Source organism: Myotis daubentonii, chromosome 4 (assembly GCF_963259705.1).
Source record: "Myotis daubentonii chromosome 4, mMyoDau2.1, whole genome shotgun sequence".
Taxonomy (NCBI): Eukaryota; Metazoa; Chordata; class Mammalia; order Chiroptera; family Vespertilionidae; genus Myotis; species Myotis daubentonii.
Genome location: NC_081843.1, coordinates 74,509,814 through 74,527,708, shown reverse-complemented (window position 1 = coordinate 74,527,708; position 17,895 = coordinate 74,509,814). Strand labels below are relative to the sequence as shown.

The 17,895-nt window shown below is 37.9% G+C and overlaps 1 protein-coding gene across 7 annotated transcripts in view; it reads right to left on the bottom strand.

The window, feature by feature from the left end:
• The window catches only part of AP3B1 (adaptor related protein complex 3 subunit beta 1), a 208,541-nt gene that overhangs the window by 125,970 nt on the left and 64,676 nt on the right, over positions 1–17,895 (bottom strand). For all 7 annotated transcript variants that reach the window (XM_059694255.1, XM_059694261.1, XM_059694257.1 and 4 more), the window contains 6 exons: positions 15,355–15,452; positions 13,826–13,880; positions 13,666–13,737; positions 11,576–11,638; positions 9,977–10,109; positions 4,003–4,112 (listed from right to left, as the gene is read on the bottom strand). In XM_059694255.1, the coding sequence (XP_059550238.1) occupies positions 4,003–4,112; positions 9,977–10,109; positions 11,576–11,638; positions 13,666–13,737; positions 13,826–13,880; positions 15,355–15,452 (531 nt within the window). The remainder of the gene's footprint in view (positions 1–4,002; positions 4,113–9,976; positions 10,110–11,575; positions 11,639–13,665; positions 13,738–13,825; positions 13,881–15,354; positions 15,453–17,895) is intronic.

Genomic DNA, 17,895 nt, shown 5'->3' with positions numbered 1-17,895 from the left:
AAACCAGCCAGCCCCCACCCATGCACCAGGCCTCTATTCTATATAGTAAAAGGGTAATTATGCCTCCTGGCACCGGGATCAGCAGAGCCGTGAGGCCTCCCGGCACCGGGATCAGCGTGACAGGGGGCAGCGCCCAAACCCCCTGATTGTCCTGCAGCTCTGTGTGTGACAGGGTGCGGCGCCCCAACCCCCGCCCCCCCCCACGGGCCCTGCTCTGTGTGTGACGGGGTAGAGCCATAACCTCCCCATCGGCCCTGCCCTGAGTGTGAGAGTGGCGGCGCCCCAACCCCCTGATCGGCCCTGCTCTGTGGGTGATAGAGGGAGGTGCCCCAACCCCCTGATCGGCCCTGCTCTGTGGGTGACAGAGGGCGGCGCCCCAACCCGCTGATCCGCCCTGCTCTGTGTGTGACAGGGGACGGTGCCCCAACTCCCCTATCGGCCCTACTCTCTGAGTGACAGCGGGGAGCTCCCCAACCCCCTGATGGGCCCTGCTCTGTGTGTGACAGGGGGGAGCTCCCCAACCCCCTGATTGGCCCTCCTCTGTGCATGACAGGGGGTGGCGCCACAACCTCCCCATCGACCCTGGCTTGAGTGTGACAGGGGGCGGTGCCCCAACCCCCCAATCGGCCCTACCCTGAGCATGACTGAGGGTGGCATCGCAACCTCCCGATCCGCCCTGCTCTGTGCATGACAGGGGGCGGCGCCCCAACTCCCCAATTGGCCCTGCTCTAAGCCCAACCAGGGGCTGCACCTAGGGATTGGGCCTGCTCTCTGCCACCCGGGAGCAGGCCTAAGCCAGCAGGTCATTATCTCCCGAGGGGTCCCAGACTGCTAGAGGGCACAGGCCGGGCTGAGGGACTCCCCCCTACCCCCAAGTGCACAAATTTTTGTGCACCGGGCTTCTAGTATCTTGTATGAGAGAACTATACCCACCAAAACTGTATTTTATATTTGTCCTTGTATTTCCTATAGACTTTTCCTTTATATATTTATGCAGTTGCCATTTTTTTGTGTGCAGATAGGTTTGTGCTTCTTCGTTTCTTTGTAAATTGACCTATTTTTAATTTTATGATGTTCCTTTTTATGTTGTCAAATGCTTTTAATTTTAAATCTCACTTCCTCATTCGTGTTCATTTAAATATCTCTTTCCCTATCTTATTTTCAACTCTCATCACTTCAATTATATTATTTAATTATAAATGGAATGTAGCTAGCTTTTGTTTTTCACTCCAATTTGAAAGTCTGTTTTTTAATGAGAGAATTCACTCCATTCATAGTTAGGGTAGAATATATTTGACTTTTACTTTTAAAAATTTATTACTTTAAAATATTTATTTTACATTATTGCTTTTTAAAATTTATCATTTTAAAAATTATTTTACAATTTTCTTTCCTTTTTTCCCTTTATGAATTTGGTATCTCCACCATATTTTTATATTCCACTAATAATTATCTTCTGACAAAAAAATAAAAACAAAAACAGGCTTTGCTATATTAGATCCATAAGAAAATATTTAATTGGGCAATATTCCAACCACTATTGTAGAGAAAGTTGAATAAAATGGCCTCATGTATGTATCTCTATTCTTCGTCTTTCTCTATCTAGTATTCCACTATCTGGTTATTGGTTAGAAAAGTGATTCTTACTGAAGGATATACCACATCCCTAGAAGGTATCTAAATATATGTAGGAGTATTTGTGGTTGTTACAATGACTAAAAATGCTACTGTAATTTGATGCTTGGTATGCACGGCTGCTGGATGTCCATCTCAGTGGACCTGAGGAAAAAGGTGTACCCTCTCAGCTCCCATCAATAGACCACTGACAAATAATGTAAAACATCTGCTTCATATTTGGACAAACATAGACCATGTCCATCTAATGTCCAATTTGTCAATGATTTGGGGCAGCAACAATAAAGTTCTGGCCAGGTCAGTGAGTAGGACAGTGAATTGAATACGAGAGAGAGAGAGAGAGAGAGAGAGAGCGAGCAAGATAGAGAGAGACACTGACTAGAAATGGAAGAGACAGCGTAATGTATTAGTTATAAAAGCAGACCTACTAGCTATGTGACCTTAGGCAAGTTGCTCAACCTACGTGTGTCTCAGTTTTCTCTCATGTCAAATGGGAATTCTAATAGAATCCACCTTACATAATTGTTATTAAAATTAATAATTTTTATTTTTAACATGCTTAGAATAGTACCTGGCATATGAACAGCATTATAGGAGTTCTGTTAAATATATAAGTAAAATATAAAAGGGGCCACGAAATCACTTACTAAATTTAAACTTCATTAAGTGTGTTTCCTTTAAAGACATTAAATATAGTCATGATCATAATAACAGTTTACACTACACACTAAATGTTTCACATACATTGACTCATATTCTTCATAATAGGTCTGAAAGTTATTAGTATTACTGTTCCCATTTTACAGATGAAAAAACTGGAGCATAGAAGTCAAATAACTTGCTTAAATTCACAAAGTTAGTAAAAGGTAGAGACTAAATTTGATCCCAAGCCATCCAGTTTTCCAATCCACTCTCTTAAGCCCTATACCTCACATATACAATCTTTATGAGAAGTCTTGACTTTGATCATTAATCAACAATAAGAGTGGATATGAGGACAAAGGAACTCTCTGGTGAGAGATGTGGTAGAAACTCAAATGGTAAGTGACTCCTGTTGAGTCTGATTCTCAGCTTCAAGATAAATGTGTAATTGCCCTAAAAGCTTTACTAACACCCTGAGGGAAGGGAAATTTTGCCATCAGACATTAAAAATTGGTAGGCTCCAAACCTTGCCATCCATTACCTTTCACTACACAAATATAATTCCTCTGAATAGGCTAACAGTATAGATTACCAAATCTTTAAAGAAGGAAATTATATAGTCCCTTCCCAAAACACAACCCTTTCAGTTATAGAACATTAGTTGTCAAACTATAATATTCAAGGAACAGGCAGAGTAAAAGGCAAACACAATGGAGAAGAATTTGAAAAAAATATCAGGTAAAAGCCACAGAGAGCGTGTTTTAAAAGGAAAGAAGTGGTCAGTGAAATCAAATGTGAACAAAAGATCAAGAAAGATATGGAAAGCAAATTATCTCCAGGATTTAATAAGAGGGAGATAGGGACCTTGGAAAAAGTAAGAATCAAAATCAGACTGTGATGTGTTGAAGAGTGTGAGGTGAGGAAATAAAATTATTTTCAGATAATTTTTTCCAAAACTTTAGTTTTAAAGGGAAGAGAATGAAATGAGACACAGATAATAACAGCTAACATGCAGTACTCCTATTATTCAGAGCTTTACACATCTATAATAATAAAAGCGTAATATGCTAATTAGAACGAACAGCCAAACGACCTTCTGGACGAAGCCAGGGCTGCAAGGGCCAAGCCCCTTGCAAGAATTTCATGCATCAGGCCTCCAGTATTAAGTAATGGAATACAACAATATAGGTTCTTCTACTATCACTATTGTGCAGATGGGAAAAGTGAAGCACAGAGATTTTAATGTAAGGACATGGAACTGGTAAGTGATAGAACCAAGATTGATATTTATTTTTTTAATTTAATTTTTAAACATAATTTCAGATTTATAAAAAATTGGTAAGAAAAGTAAAAAGAACTTCTGAATACCCTTTACCCAGATTCCCCAAATGTTAACATTTTACTATATTTGTTCTAGCTTTCTCTCTACATATACAAATACATTTTGGTTTCTGGATAGATAAAAATTGTAGACATGCCCTTTAATCTCAAAATACTTCAGTGTGAACTTCCTAATAAATGTTCTTGCATAACAACAGTAAAATTATTTAAAAATCAGGAAATTAAACAGTGAACCAGTACTATTATCTAATCTACAGATTTGATTGAGATTTTGCCAATTGTCCCTCTACAATCCTTTATAGCAAAAGAAAATCCCCATTTATTTTAATGAAACTATAATATACTGAGTAAAATTCAGTTTGTCCAGCAAAAATTGGTACTCACAGTGATACTGTCCAAGAGTTTGGCCATATGTTTAATAATTTCACCATGCTGTGCAGGTTGCATTTGCAGTAATTTCTTAATAACAACCACACTTTCAGCAACAACTATTTCTGAAAAAGAGATTATTCATATTAAACATGTATTATTCAATTCTAATTCAAATTAGCAAAATATTCTACATGTCTTAAATGACTAGGTGAAAACAACCATGCATGTACTTTGAAATTTTGGGGGTGAATATCCATCTTAAATAGAAGAGTATACTCTTTGATTTCTAACATGTTATCGTCTCCTGGTTTATGATATCCCTTTCTGATCTCTGCTTCTTTAAATCGTAAACAAAATATTTTTTCTTCTTCTCACAATTAACATATGGTAGGTATCTTAGTATCATCATTTTATTTTTCAATTACAGATGACGTACAATATTATATTTGTTTCAGGTGTACAACATAGTGATTAGGCATTTACATACCTTACAAAGTGATCACCCTGGTAAGTCTAGTACCTATCTGACATCAGACATAGTTATTGCAATATTCCCTATGTTGTACTTGATATCCCTGTGACTATTTTTATAACTCCAATTTGTATATTTTAATCCCTTCCTCCAATCCCCTTCCCATCTGGTGACCCTTTGTAGCTATGACTTTGACTTTGTTTTTGTTTTATTTGTTCATTTAGTTTGTGTGTGTGTGTGTGTGTGTGTGTGTGTGTGTGTGTGTGTGTGTGTGTGTTTAAGATTTCACATGTAAGTGAAATCATATGGTATTTGCCTTTCTCTGTCTGACTTATTTCACTTGGCATCATATCCTCCAGATTAGGGGTGGAGAATGTCCAGTCCACGGGCCCTATAAGGCCCACAAAATCATTTGGTCTTGCTCTACTAAGGCATTAGGGGTGAGTTAATTAAAAGCCTTACCAAATATAGGCTATTTTTTAAGTTGATAATTTTGTATGGCCGGTGAATGATGTTGTAAATATCCAAATGGCCCTTGGCAGAAAAAGGGTCCCCACCCCTGCTCTAAATCCAGCCATGTTGTCTTAAATGGTAAGATTTCATTCTTTTTTATGGTTGAGTGAATGAGACCTGGCCCTCATCAAACTTACACCCTAGTTGAAAACATTACATGGTTATGTAAGTAATTACTACACAAAGTAACATATGATCTAAGTGTGACTTTAAAGACTTTTTAGTATAAAAATTTTTAATTTTAAAATATATTATTGTAAAGTTAGCCCAAATAAGAAAAAAATGTTTAATTGTAATTATACTCATGCAGAGGCAGGATTGGCTATAGTTGAAGTATATACTCGATATTATTTATTCTTTGATGCTGTATTAGTTCCCCATTGTTGTTATTACAGATTACCAGAAACTTAGTGGCTTAAAACAATACACATCTAAAATAATAAAAGCATAATATGCTAATTAGACTGGACATCCTTCCATACATCCTTCCAGATGACCTTCTGGATGAAGCCAGGTCTGCGAGGGAAGCCTGGGTCCCAAGTGCCTGCCGGCAGCTGGAGGGAAGCCCAGGTCCCGGGTGCCTGCCAGCAGTTGGAGGGAAGCCTGGGTCCCAGGTGCCAGAGGGAAGCTGGTGCTGGCAACTGGGGGAAGGAAGGCCTACTCTTGCACGAATTTCGTGCATCAGGCCTCTAGTTTATTATAACCTTACAATTCTGGAGCCAGAAGTTAACATGAGTTTTATGGGCTAAAATCAAGGTGTTGACAGGATTAAGTTCCATGGGAAAATCTGTTGCCTTTTCCAATTTCTAGAGGTTGTTGGCATTCCAAGTCCCCCTTCCAGTAGTGCCATCACTCCATCCTCTGTTTCTGACATCTGACTTTCTTGGCCTCCCTCTTTCCCTTAGAAATGCCCTTTGTATTACACTGGGTCCACTTGAATAATCTCCCCTTGGTAAGAATCTTAATCACATCAGCAAAGTCCTTTTTGCCATGTAAGGTAATATATTCATAGGTTCTGGGCATTAAGATCTGAACATCTTGGGGTACGGTGGTGCATTATTCGTCTTACCCAGATGCCTTCTCATTCCCTCCATTTAATTCCACCCTACTTTTCCTTTATGCTACCTCCTGGACTTCAAAGACATCAGTACTGTGGTGGTACTCAACCAGAAGCACAAAATAATACTATGTTCTTGACCTTTCTTAGCTTCCCTCTTGTCCTCTACAGAACTTAATGGTCCTCATTCTAAGAAGTACAGCCTACTGTTTCAAAATTTTTTCATATTATTATAGTAACTAGAGGCCCGGTGCACGAAATTCGTAAACAGGGGGGTCCCTCAGCCCGGCCTGCACCCTCTCGCAATCTGAGACCTTTTGGGGGATATCCGACTGCTGGTTTAGGCCCAATCCCACAGGAATCCCAGATCAGGCCTAAACCAGCAGTCGGACATCCCTCTCGCAATCCAGGACCACTGACTCATAACTGCTCACCTGCCTGCCTGATCACCCCAAACCACTCGCCTGCCTAATTGCCCCTAACCAACTCTGCCTGCCTGCCTGATCGCCCCTAACCACTCACTGGGGGGTGGGGCTAGCCAGGGCGAGGGGCTGTGGTGTTCTGGTCTCTAGTCGTTCTAGTCGTTCCACTGTTTTGGTCACTGGGCTTTTATTATATGGGATAACACTTAACATGAGATCTACCCTCTTAGCAAAATTTCAAGTATACAATACATCAATGTTGACTAGAGATACAATGTTGTACAGGAGATCTCCAAAGTTTATTTATCTAGTTTAACTGAAACTTTATGCTGACTGAACAGTAACTCCCCATTTCCTTTTTCCCCAGCCGCTGGCAACTAACTTTTGCACTCTTTGATTCTATGAATTTGACTTTTTAATACTCCATACAAGTGAAATCATTTGGTATTTGTGTTTCTGTGACTGACTTATTTCACTCAGTAAAATGTCCTCAGCATTAGTACAGTCGTCTATTATCCTCATTTTACAAATGAGGAATCTGAAGCACAGAGAGATTGGGTTATTTATTCAAGTAACATTACCAATCAAACATAGATAGGAAGTCTAGTTCTTAATGTAAGGAGATGGCTGGCAACTAAGCAAGTGGTCAATATATGGAGATAATAACATACCAGGTACTTGTTTTACATTACTGCCTCCCTCCATTAGATTGTGAGCTCCACAATGGCAGGAACTTTTTATAGGCTGAGTAAGTATCTTATTCATCTATTAAACATTTACTAAATACTTCAACTGATTTAAGTCCTCAATTAATGCTCACTGAATTATATAAAATTTAAACAAACAAAAATAATCTTCTTACAGTACATGGAGGAAACATTATTCAGAGAGCGAATTTTGCTGATATGTTACTTAAAGTAAATTACCATAAGGAATTAAATTATCTTAAGCCAACTGAAATGCAGATTTCTTCTATAGATGTTTTTAAATTTTGTCAAATTAATCTTCATGATATTGGACTATTTTAGGGCTAGTTTCATGTCTGCCTGGAAGGGATAAATTAACATTAAAAAAAGAAAAACCAAAAGACTACAGGTCTAATAAGAATATATTAAATACATGTAAAAACAGTGAAGTCTAAATGCTGTCCCTGAGGTTTTAAGATATAAAATCCAAAGAGATGATGAGGTATTCATATTCATACTAACATAAAACCAAAGAATCACAAATCCTAATAGAGTTTCAAAAGATCTTACAGATTTTAAAGAAATTAAAGCCTCCTTCAGAGCATTTATTTCCAAAAGAAGACGTTTTAACAGGAATCGAAAGGGGCTCTGTTGTCAACATTGGCCACTTTAAAGTTAAAAATATTATTAATTTCTTTAATGATTTAATATAAATATTTTCATTTGTTTTACTGCTCACTTACACTGAGCCAGATCTCCAAACTACAAAAGTGTAGCACATATGATAAAGAGTTAAAGAATCAAGTATTACAGGCTAATAATGATTATGCAAACAACTAGACAGTATTTAAGTTTCTTAATATAAAAACTATAGAAAAAAAACATGGTTCTAAAGAGAGAGTTTTGGTTTACCAAAAGCCTAAAAACATTAAAATATCAATGCTTTCATGATTAAATCCTCCTACTTTTAAGAGTGATTATAAATTATATTAGTCTCCCATTACCTATTTATAAAATAATCTATTCCTCCTTTAAAAGTGCTACAGGGTAGAATATTCATCTTTTAAATCAAAGTCAATAAAAATATTTTTTAAAATATATTTTATTGATTTTTTACAGAGAGGAAGGGAAAGGGATAGAGAGTTAAAAACATCGATGAGAAAGAAACATCGACCAGCTGCCTCCTGCACGCTTCCTACTGGGGATGTGCCCAACCAAGGTATATGCCCTTGACCGGAATCGAACCTGAGACCCTTGAATTCGCAAGCTGACGCTCTATCCACTGAGCCAAACCGGTTAGGGCAAAAAAACATTTTTTGAGATATTAATATGCTATAAGCTTAAGTAGAAAAATATACTTTTTCACAGCTTGAAAATTTCACAAGAGAAAAAAAGGTCAAAATATAAAATTGAAAAATCTTGAATATATTTTGTACTTAAAAAAACAAATTTGTGTTCTAACTAATTTGTGGTGCTTTATTGTATGCAATTAAATTTTTAAATAACAACTACCATGGTAAACCATGGTTTAAAAACTGTAATTTTAAATTTAACCCAAGAAGTGTGTCTTATTTAATCAAATAGAAAGTCATTATTAAACATGTAAGAAAATAAAAACATGTTTTTGAACTCATATTTTAAAGTGTGATATAGGAATAGATAAAAAGGAAGTTATTAAAAGTAGAAAATAGATAAAATGTATAGTTAGCATCCTATTTCCTCTAGTTACCTCCTACAGTCAATTTGTTTAAAGAATCTATAACCTGATAATTTATGTTGCCACAGTTATTTAGAGCTTTACTACTACATGTAGAAAAGTAGTCTATCAATAATAACATCTTGAGTTTATAGGTAAAAGATTATAATTTTATGTTCACAATAAAAAACACTATTATTTGGGGATGAATTTTGTTTCAAAAGATACATGTGAGAAAAAAGATAATTAGGAATAAAAGAGTTATTGTAGTGAAAAGTGATTTTTCAAATAAAATAATCAATTTGTTATGTTTAAACTATGGTTGCTATGTCATATATGCCTGTGTCTAGATATGACATAATTTAGAATCCCACAAATAATTTCAATGATTTTACATTAAAAATTATGCTTTTTAAAAAAAGAATCTCATTTTAATCAAATACATAATTATAATAAATGTCCTCTACATAAACTATTTTAAAGGTGACAGGTGACTCATTTTTCTCTCTCTCCACATGGCCTCATTTAATCTAAAGCCATACCATAGAAATAACTGACATTTCACCACAGAACAGTATCTAGATTATATATTTTACCTATCTAGTTTTACAAAATGTTTAGATATTGTAGGGCTTAAAAACATGAAACTGTTCCAACTGATGAGTTCTAAATCTAGGATTAATCTTGGATTTCTGAGAAAAAACTTTGATGGTAACACATTCAACATACTTTTTTGATCTAGTAACTTCTCCACGGCATAGAGTCATTTGCCTGCTTTTAGCACCCTCTGCAGGTGAACCAATATTATACATGGCTTACATGCCACTGAAAAGCAAAATAGAGCCTTTGAGACAGGGTACAATAAAAGTGATTAAATTGTGAAGAAATAAAAAAAATTATACTTTCTTAGTTCTGTTCAGGGAAGACAGATATTGTTTATAAGTTAATTACCCAATTTACTAAAAACAAACAACAACAAAACAACTGTGTGTGTGTGTGTGTGTGTGTGTGTGTGTGTGTGTGTTTCAAAGATAAAATGCTACTCATCATTACCATGCTACTGACATATAGGAAAAAATAAAATGCAAGAATATTCAAATGATTAATTACTTGAAAAACAAAATGAAACTGTCAACTTACCATCTTTGTTGGACAGCAGACACACCAGGCCATTGAGACATGTGTCAGTGACTTCTAAGATGTTTGTTGCACATCTGCCTATAGTTTGAATAGTGGCTGCTGCAAATTGCTTATCCTGGCTTTTCACATAAGTCTAAAAATATTATTTCAATTAGTGTATACACTGGTACTATATCAAGTGAACAAAACAATGCCTTTCATATTGTTTTGTCAATACAAAAATTGCAGCATACATAATCTCATCTATAAGTACAATGGGAGAACTAACTGATGACTTAGCTAAATTTAATTTCCTTTTTACTTAAAGAATGTGCCTATAAAAGAGGTACATTTTCAAGCCAGATTCATTCACTTGTGGCTACAGTGGCTTACGACTCCAAAACAGACAGTGGGGAGCGGAGATAGCAATAACCCAAAGATAGCAATCAGGTTAAGTGCAAGGCTGAAAGATAGGATGAGAACTCTCACTTTGGAGGTTTCAGTTCATTTAACCAGCAGCATCTGTGAATCTATGAAAAAAGGGTTGATTTTTCAGAGACACTAAATCTAAAAATTGGGAGAAGAGGAAGAAAAAACCAATATGCTTCCAAAAATATTTTACTTTTAAAATAGTTTCCGAATAGTAGTAACACCAAAATAGTTACAGTGAACAACATTTCAATAAAGACTATAAATACTCAGTTTACAATAAAACAAAATATCACACTTTTAATAAATAGATTTTCTTTAAAATAATTTTTAAAGATGCATTGTAAATAAATATTTATACAAACTTAAAAATAAATAATTCAATTATTTAACAACAGGAAGTTAAGAGATTTTTACAAAATTTATGATAACCCTAAAGAATTTCACTTGGTTAAACTTTCCTAATTTAAAAACTCAGTTTTTATTCTTTACAGAAATGAAAGCACTTTTAACATGCACATTTTATATAATATATATAATAAATTTTAAAATCCAATATTCAACTGAAATCCCAAGCTCAAATGAGTTCATTCTCTAGATTTAAGACTATGGTTATCTAACATGGAAAATAGAATAATACATTTAAATGGCGCCTAAATGACAAATGGAGGAGAAAAATCTAAGTATATCTAAAAACTTACAAACTTAGTGAAAATGGTAGCAAGACCATGATTAATTGTTGAAGAAATAGATTAAAGAAATAAAAGTCTCTTAGTTCCACTTAGGAAAGATCAATTATATTTAAAAACTGTTACCCAGTTGGTTATCTAATTTCCTCAACTAAAAATAAGAGTCTTTAGAAAAATTCACTATTTTACTCAAAAAAATTATAAGTAAACATACCTATGAACATAACAAACACAAAAATAAGGTACAAAGATAAAAAATGATAAAATGGATACTGAAGTAATAATATATTAAACAATGGACCTTCTTAAACATCTGATATTATATCACCAATATTCTGAAACAGGTCCAATGTGTCACCTCTATACAACTAACAGCATAAAATTACCCCATCCCAAATGACTGTTTTATTTAAACAATTATATATTTCAAAGTTCAGAAAGATGTATATTTATATTTAACTTTAAACTGAACAAATGTAAATAATTAGCACTGTATACAAACCTGAAATTCTCGAAGAAGAGTTGATATGTTGGCTTCATTTGCCAAGTTTGTCAAAATTTCAAGCTATAGTAGAAAAAAGAAGAAGTAAACATTTTGAAACAAACTAAAAAGATGAATTTAATAGAGGCTAGGCATTTAATAGAAAGGTAATTTGTGTTTTTAAAAGAAGCCACAGCTACAAATGTTGTGAAGCATTACACCCTTCAAGTGAATTTTGTCTCCCTACATCTACATATAAAGAATAGATATTTACAGAGTGCTTAAAAAGTAATTACAAAAAAGAGAATCCAACATTTTCCCTAATTGTTTGTCCCAACTTTACAATTTATATCCAATTAACCTAAACAATTTAAGGTAGTTTGACTTCTTTTATTAAGAAAATTAGAAAACTACTGCCCTCCATGTAATACCTCTGTGTTCCAGACTAATTGTCTTACTGTGTTTCCTTCATCCTACCATCCCAAATTCTTAGACATTTTAATTATTCTGGATTTAGAGTTACAAGAAATATGCAATTAAAAGCCCATTTCCAATAAGCTCACTAAAAAGATGTTTTTACTCATAAAAAGTATCCAATTAATCTGAAGAAAAGCGTGAAAAAGGAAAAAAGCAATGGAGAACAAATGGGACAGAGAGAAAACACACAAGATATAGACATAAACACATTTATGTCAATAATAACATTAAAAGTAAATGGTTCAAGCATTACAATTAAAAGGCACAAATTGTAGAAGTTCTTTATATATTCTAAGTACCAGTCATTTTTCAGATATATGTATGGGTATATTTTCTCCCAGATTATGGCTAGACTTTTCATTTTATTTTGATGAGGTCATTTAATTTTTCTGTACAATTTAAAAAACAATCTCAACATATAAAAAACGTAAAAATAACTATTTTTGATCTGAAACATTTGTCAATTTAATATTGCATTGTCCCCAAATACTATGCATAGTTCCTACAAACAAGGACATGTCTTATAGACCACAATACAACCAAGAAAATCAAGACATTTACACTGATACATCACATCAATGCAATTGTCACTCTCTAAGTTTCACCAATTATCTCAATAATGCATAATAAAAATATCCAGTTCAATATCACACATTGTATTTGGATGTGTCTTAGATTTTCTTATGATTAAACTCAGTTTCCATGTGAATAACCAATAATTCTAATATTTATAGTCCACCCTTTCCACATTGGTTTGTAATGTCTCCTCTATTTCACAGTACACTTTCATATACACTGATCTATTTCCAGGTTTTAATTCTATTCCACTTCTTTTTCTGGTTTAATATCACATTGTTGCTATATCCAAACTACACTCTATACCAGTGATGGCGAACCTTTTGAGCTCAGCGTGTCAGCATTTTTAAAAACCCTAACTTAACTCTGGTGCCGTGTCACATATAGAAATTTTTTGATATTTACAACCATAGCAAAACAAAGATTTATATTTTTGATATTTATTTTATATATTTAAATGCCATTTCACAAAGAAAAATCAACCAAAAAAATGAGTTCGCGTGTAACCTCTGACACGTACGTGTCATAGGTTCGCCATCACTGCTCTATACTGTAGTTATCATTCCCTCAAAACAACTCTTATAATCCCTTGTGTTAGCATAAACTGTGCCCATCTCCTACTTGCAACTCTACAACCTCCCAATCAACCTACTAACCAACAACAAAATTCCCAAAAAATGTTATTATTTTAAAATCCACTCAAACATCATCTTTTTCACAAGTCTTTTCTAAATCTTTCAGAGAAGAAGACTGTTTTTCACAGCACTCAATTAAACTCTCCATAATATCACATACTGTTAAAATTGTCTATTTACACATCTGTTTCATTCAGTATACTGTGAGTTATTCAGGGTGTGGGCAGCATGTTTTCACTTTGTATTATTAAGATGTAGCACAGTAACTAGTATATAATAATGTAGTTTAGAAAGTTTAAAGAAAATCCCTAAATGATCTGTTTTTTTTAAAAACAGATTTCCATTTTACAGATGCTAGAAGCTATAACAGTATCTTCAAAGAAAACACATATTAGAATATCAGAAAAATAAGAGCATGCCTACCTTAAGTGTCTTGATCATAGTTGGATCAGTTGACCTAACATAGAAACTCTTCAAGTAAGGTTCAAACATACCCTAAATGACAAAAATAAATATACGAATACATTTAATGGTACTAATGCATTCATTTCTCTCTTAAATTATGTACTCACAATGTACATACCTTTCTTTGAATTGACATAGTTGCTATATTCTGTAGGACAATATACTGCACCTCCCTAGAAATTAAACAAGAATTTTCACTGGGTATATTTTCCAATGAAATATCTTTAAGTACATTAAAGAAAAGGAATTAGTGATAAGTTTCATATTAAATGGAACTCAAATATAATACTGAAAAGTTTTCAGTAAATTTTAGATATTTATGCCTTATTTTAAAGTACATTTCTGCCGGGAGCCGGTCCATGCTTGCTGTTTCAAGGGACCTGGCATATATGGCATACTTTTCTTAATATGTTTGCTCACCTTCTTGGCACTATGTGTCTTAACCAAGGTCACCTCTGAGAAAGGTTGTTTCCCCAGGTAGGGATTTTCCCCTGAAGTTAGGGAGGGAATAAAACCCCTTAACTAAGTGCCAGGTGGGTAATTAATCACTTTAACTACGAACAATCATGCTTAAGCTACATAATCTTTACTCCCTGGAATGGAGATAAGAAACGCCCTAACCTTTGGAATAGAGATTGATGGGATTGAATCAACTGGTATAAATACAGATGTAACAAGACAGAAAGAGAGCTTAGAAGAGAACCAAGAAGACAGAACCTACACAGAACATTCTCTAGAGACAGAAGAACTTCGCTGGAGAGAGCATGCCGGAGGATCCTGGACAGGAACTGGCCTCGGAGCCTAGAGACAGAGCCTAGCTGGAGAACATGGCAAGGGATCCTGGACTGAACCTGACTACAGAGATTGGCAGGAGAACCTGACTTAAACCTGGTGACCGAACCTGGCTGGAGATCTCAGACAGAACCTGGCTGGAGAACCTAGCGAGGGAACATGGCCACAGAACCTGGCTGGAGATCCTAGGCAGAACCTCTCTGGAGATCCAGACCAGAACTTGGCTGGAGATCCTGGCTAGGCTGCTGATCAACTGAACACTGTCTCCGTGTCCTTCCTTCTTCGCCAACTCCGTCTACACCTTTGGGGACCCCTGGACCTGCTGGGGTTGGACCCCGGCACATTTCCCTACAAACAATTAATGTTAGATTTGATTCATGATGAGTAAGAGTTAAAAACCAATTTTAAAATACTGTATTCCTAATATGTAAAGCCAATATTGTAGCTGCTCAGAACACATGCAAGGAAGGTATTCTTAGGCCTGATGAAACAAACATGACCGCAGAGTTCATATAAACTGATTGTGTCAATTTTGCCCAGAGAAACATCATAATGAGAGAATCATTGATCAGCTGCCTCCTGCATGTCCCCTACTTGGGATTGAGCCCGCACCCTGGGCATGCGCCCTTACCAGGAATTGAATCGTGACCTCCTGGTTCATAGGTCCACACTCAACCACCTAGCCACACCAGCCGGGCCAAAAGATATTTTTAATTCTTTGGGCTATTTGGGTTTGAGGTTTCAAAAATTCAATATTTATCATAAACTCTGAGATAAATGAAAGATACATTTTATTTGTTCAAATATTTCCTTTGAAGGAATACAAAAGAAAACGTACATAAAACCATGTCCTACCTACTGCTACGAAGTAAACGCACTAGTGATTTAGAAATAATGCCAGCTTCAGATTTTGGTGATATGTGCCAATACAGCTGAGCAACTGCCATAACCACCTAAAAAATAAAAGCATGAAAACAATCAGAACTATGAACACTGGAGCACACTACAGTTTCAATAACATTTTTACATATTATTGCCTTTAACTCCTACAAAATTCCTATGAAATACGATGAATATGTTACCTTTTGTAGCAGGTAATTAGTGTCCCCGCCCCCAAAATTCATGTCTACCCTCAAATGTTACCTTACCTGGAAATAAGGTCTTTGCAGATGTTATTAATGTAATGATCAGGATGAGATCATACTGAATTAGGGTGGGCCCTAAATCCAATGAAAGTGTCCTTATAAGAGACAGAAAAGGACACAGAGACACAGAAAAGAAAGCAAATTGACAACGGAGGCAGATATAAATGGTAAAGTGATAAGCCATTCATGGAATGCCAAGAATTGTTGGTAACCACCAGAAGCTAGCAAAAGGGAGTTTTTCCCTCAGAGCCTCTAAATTAACAGCATTTTTAATATTTTTAAAATTTATCTTTATTGTTGAAAGTATTACAGATGTCCCTTTTTTTTCCATTGACCCCCTCCACCCTACACCTGCCCCACCTAGACTTCACCAAACTACTGTCTGTGTCCATGGGTTATGCATATCCTATCTAATAAAAGAGAAACATGGTAATTGGCGTACGACCGCTACCCTTCCCATTGGCTAATCAGCGAGATATGCAAATTAACTGCCAGCCAAGATGGCGGTCGGCAGCCAGGCAGCTTAAACTGAACATGAGGCTTGCTTGCTTCCGTGACGGAGGACTACAACGTTCCCCACCTGCCTTGCCGGCCTCTGAGCTTGCAGTTTAAAAAACATTGTAACAAATATAGAAGCTAAACAAACCCCCAGAAACCAGCTTTCAGAGAGCTGGGATCTCAGAGCTGGAGTTGATACAGAGTTTTGATTATAGAACCGAAACAAACCAGATACCTGTTTTCAGCAGCTGAGGCCTCAGAGCTGGAGCCAAGCCTCAGAGCTAAAGCTGGCCCAGAATAAAAAAAAGAAAAAAAAAGAAAAAAAGGAGCAGTTCGGAGCTTCAGTCCCAGCCTGAAAACAGCCCTCAGCCCCTCACCCAGACTGGCCAGGCACCCCAGTGGGGACACCCACCCTGAAGGGTGAGTGACCAGCTGCAAACAGCCATCATCCCCTCATCCAGGCTGGCCAGGCACCCCAGTGGGGACCCCCATACTGATCCAGGACACCCTTCAGGGCAAACCAGCTGGCCCCCACCCATGCAACAGGCCTCTATTCTATATAGTAAAAGGGTAATATGCCTCCCAAGACCGGGATCAGCGGAGCTGAGAGGCCTCCCGGCACCGGGATCAGTGTGACAAAGGGCAGCACCCAAACCCCCTGATCGCCCTGCGGCTCTGTGTATGACAGGGGAAGGTGCCCTAACGCCCTGATCGGCCCTGCTCTGTGCCTGATAGGGGGGAGCTCCCCAAGCCCCTGATCACCCTGCGGCTCTGTGTGTGACAGGGTGTGGTGCCCCAACACCCCCACCCCATGGGCCCTGCTCTGTGTATGACGGGGTAGAGCCATAACCTCCCCATTGGCCCTGCCCTGAGTGTGACAGTGGCGGTGCCCCAACCCCCTGATCGGCCCTGCTCTGTGGGTGATAGAGGGTGGGCCCCAACCCCCTGATCCGCCCAGATCTGTGTGTGACAGGGGGCGGTGCGCCAACTCCCCTATCGGCCCTACTCTGTGAGTGACAGGGGGGAGCTCCGCAACCCCCGATGGGCCCTGCTCTGTGCGTGACAGGGGAGAGCTCCCCAAGCCCCTGATGGGCCCTTCTCTGTGCGTGACAGGGGGGAGCTCCCCAACCCCCTGATGGGCCCTGCTCTGTGCGTGACAGGGGGCAGCGCCCCAACCCCCTGATTGGCCCTCCTCTGTGCGTGACAGGGGGTGGCGCCACAACCTCCCCATCGACCCTGCCTTGAGTGTGACAGGGGGCGGTGCCCCAACCCCCCAATCGGCCCTACCCTGAGCGTGACTGAGGGTGGCATCACAACCTCCCAATCTGCCCTGCTCTGTGCATGACGGGGCGGCGCCCCAACTCCCCAATTGGCCCTGCTCTGAGCCCGACCAGGGGCTGCACCTAGGGATTGGGCCTGCCCTCTGCCACCCGGGTGCAGGCCTAAGCCAGCAGGTCGTTATCTCCCGAGGGGTCCCTGACTGTGAGAGGGCACAGGCCAGGGTGAGGGACCCCTCCCCATCCCCCCACGAGTGCACATATTTTTGTGCACCGGGCCTCTAGTCTACACTAATAAAAGACAGACATGCAAATTGACCATACCTTTGCTATGCCTCAAGCCACGCCCATCAGCCAATCAAGCAACTATATGCAAATTAACCCAACCAAGATGGCGGCTGGAAGCCACGAAGCTGGAGCAAGCAGGAGGCTTGGTTGCCCCAATGATGGAGGAAACCAAGCTGCCGCAGTCGGCT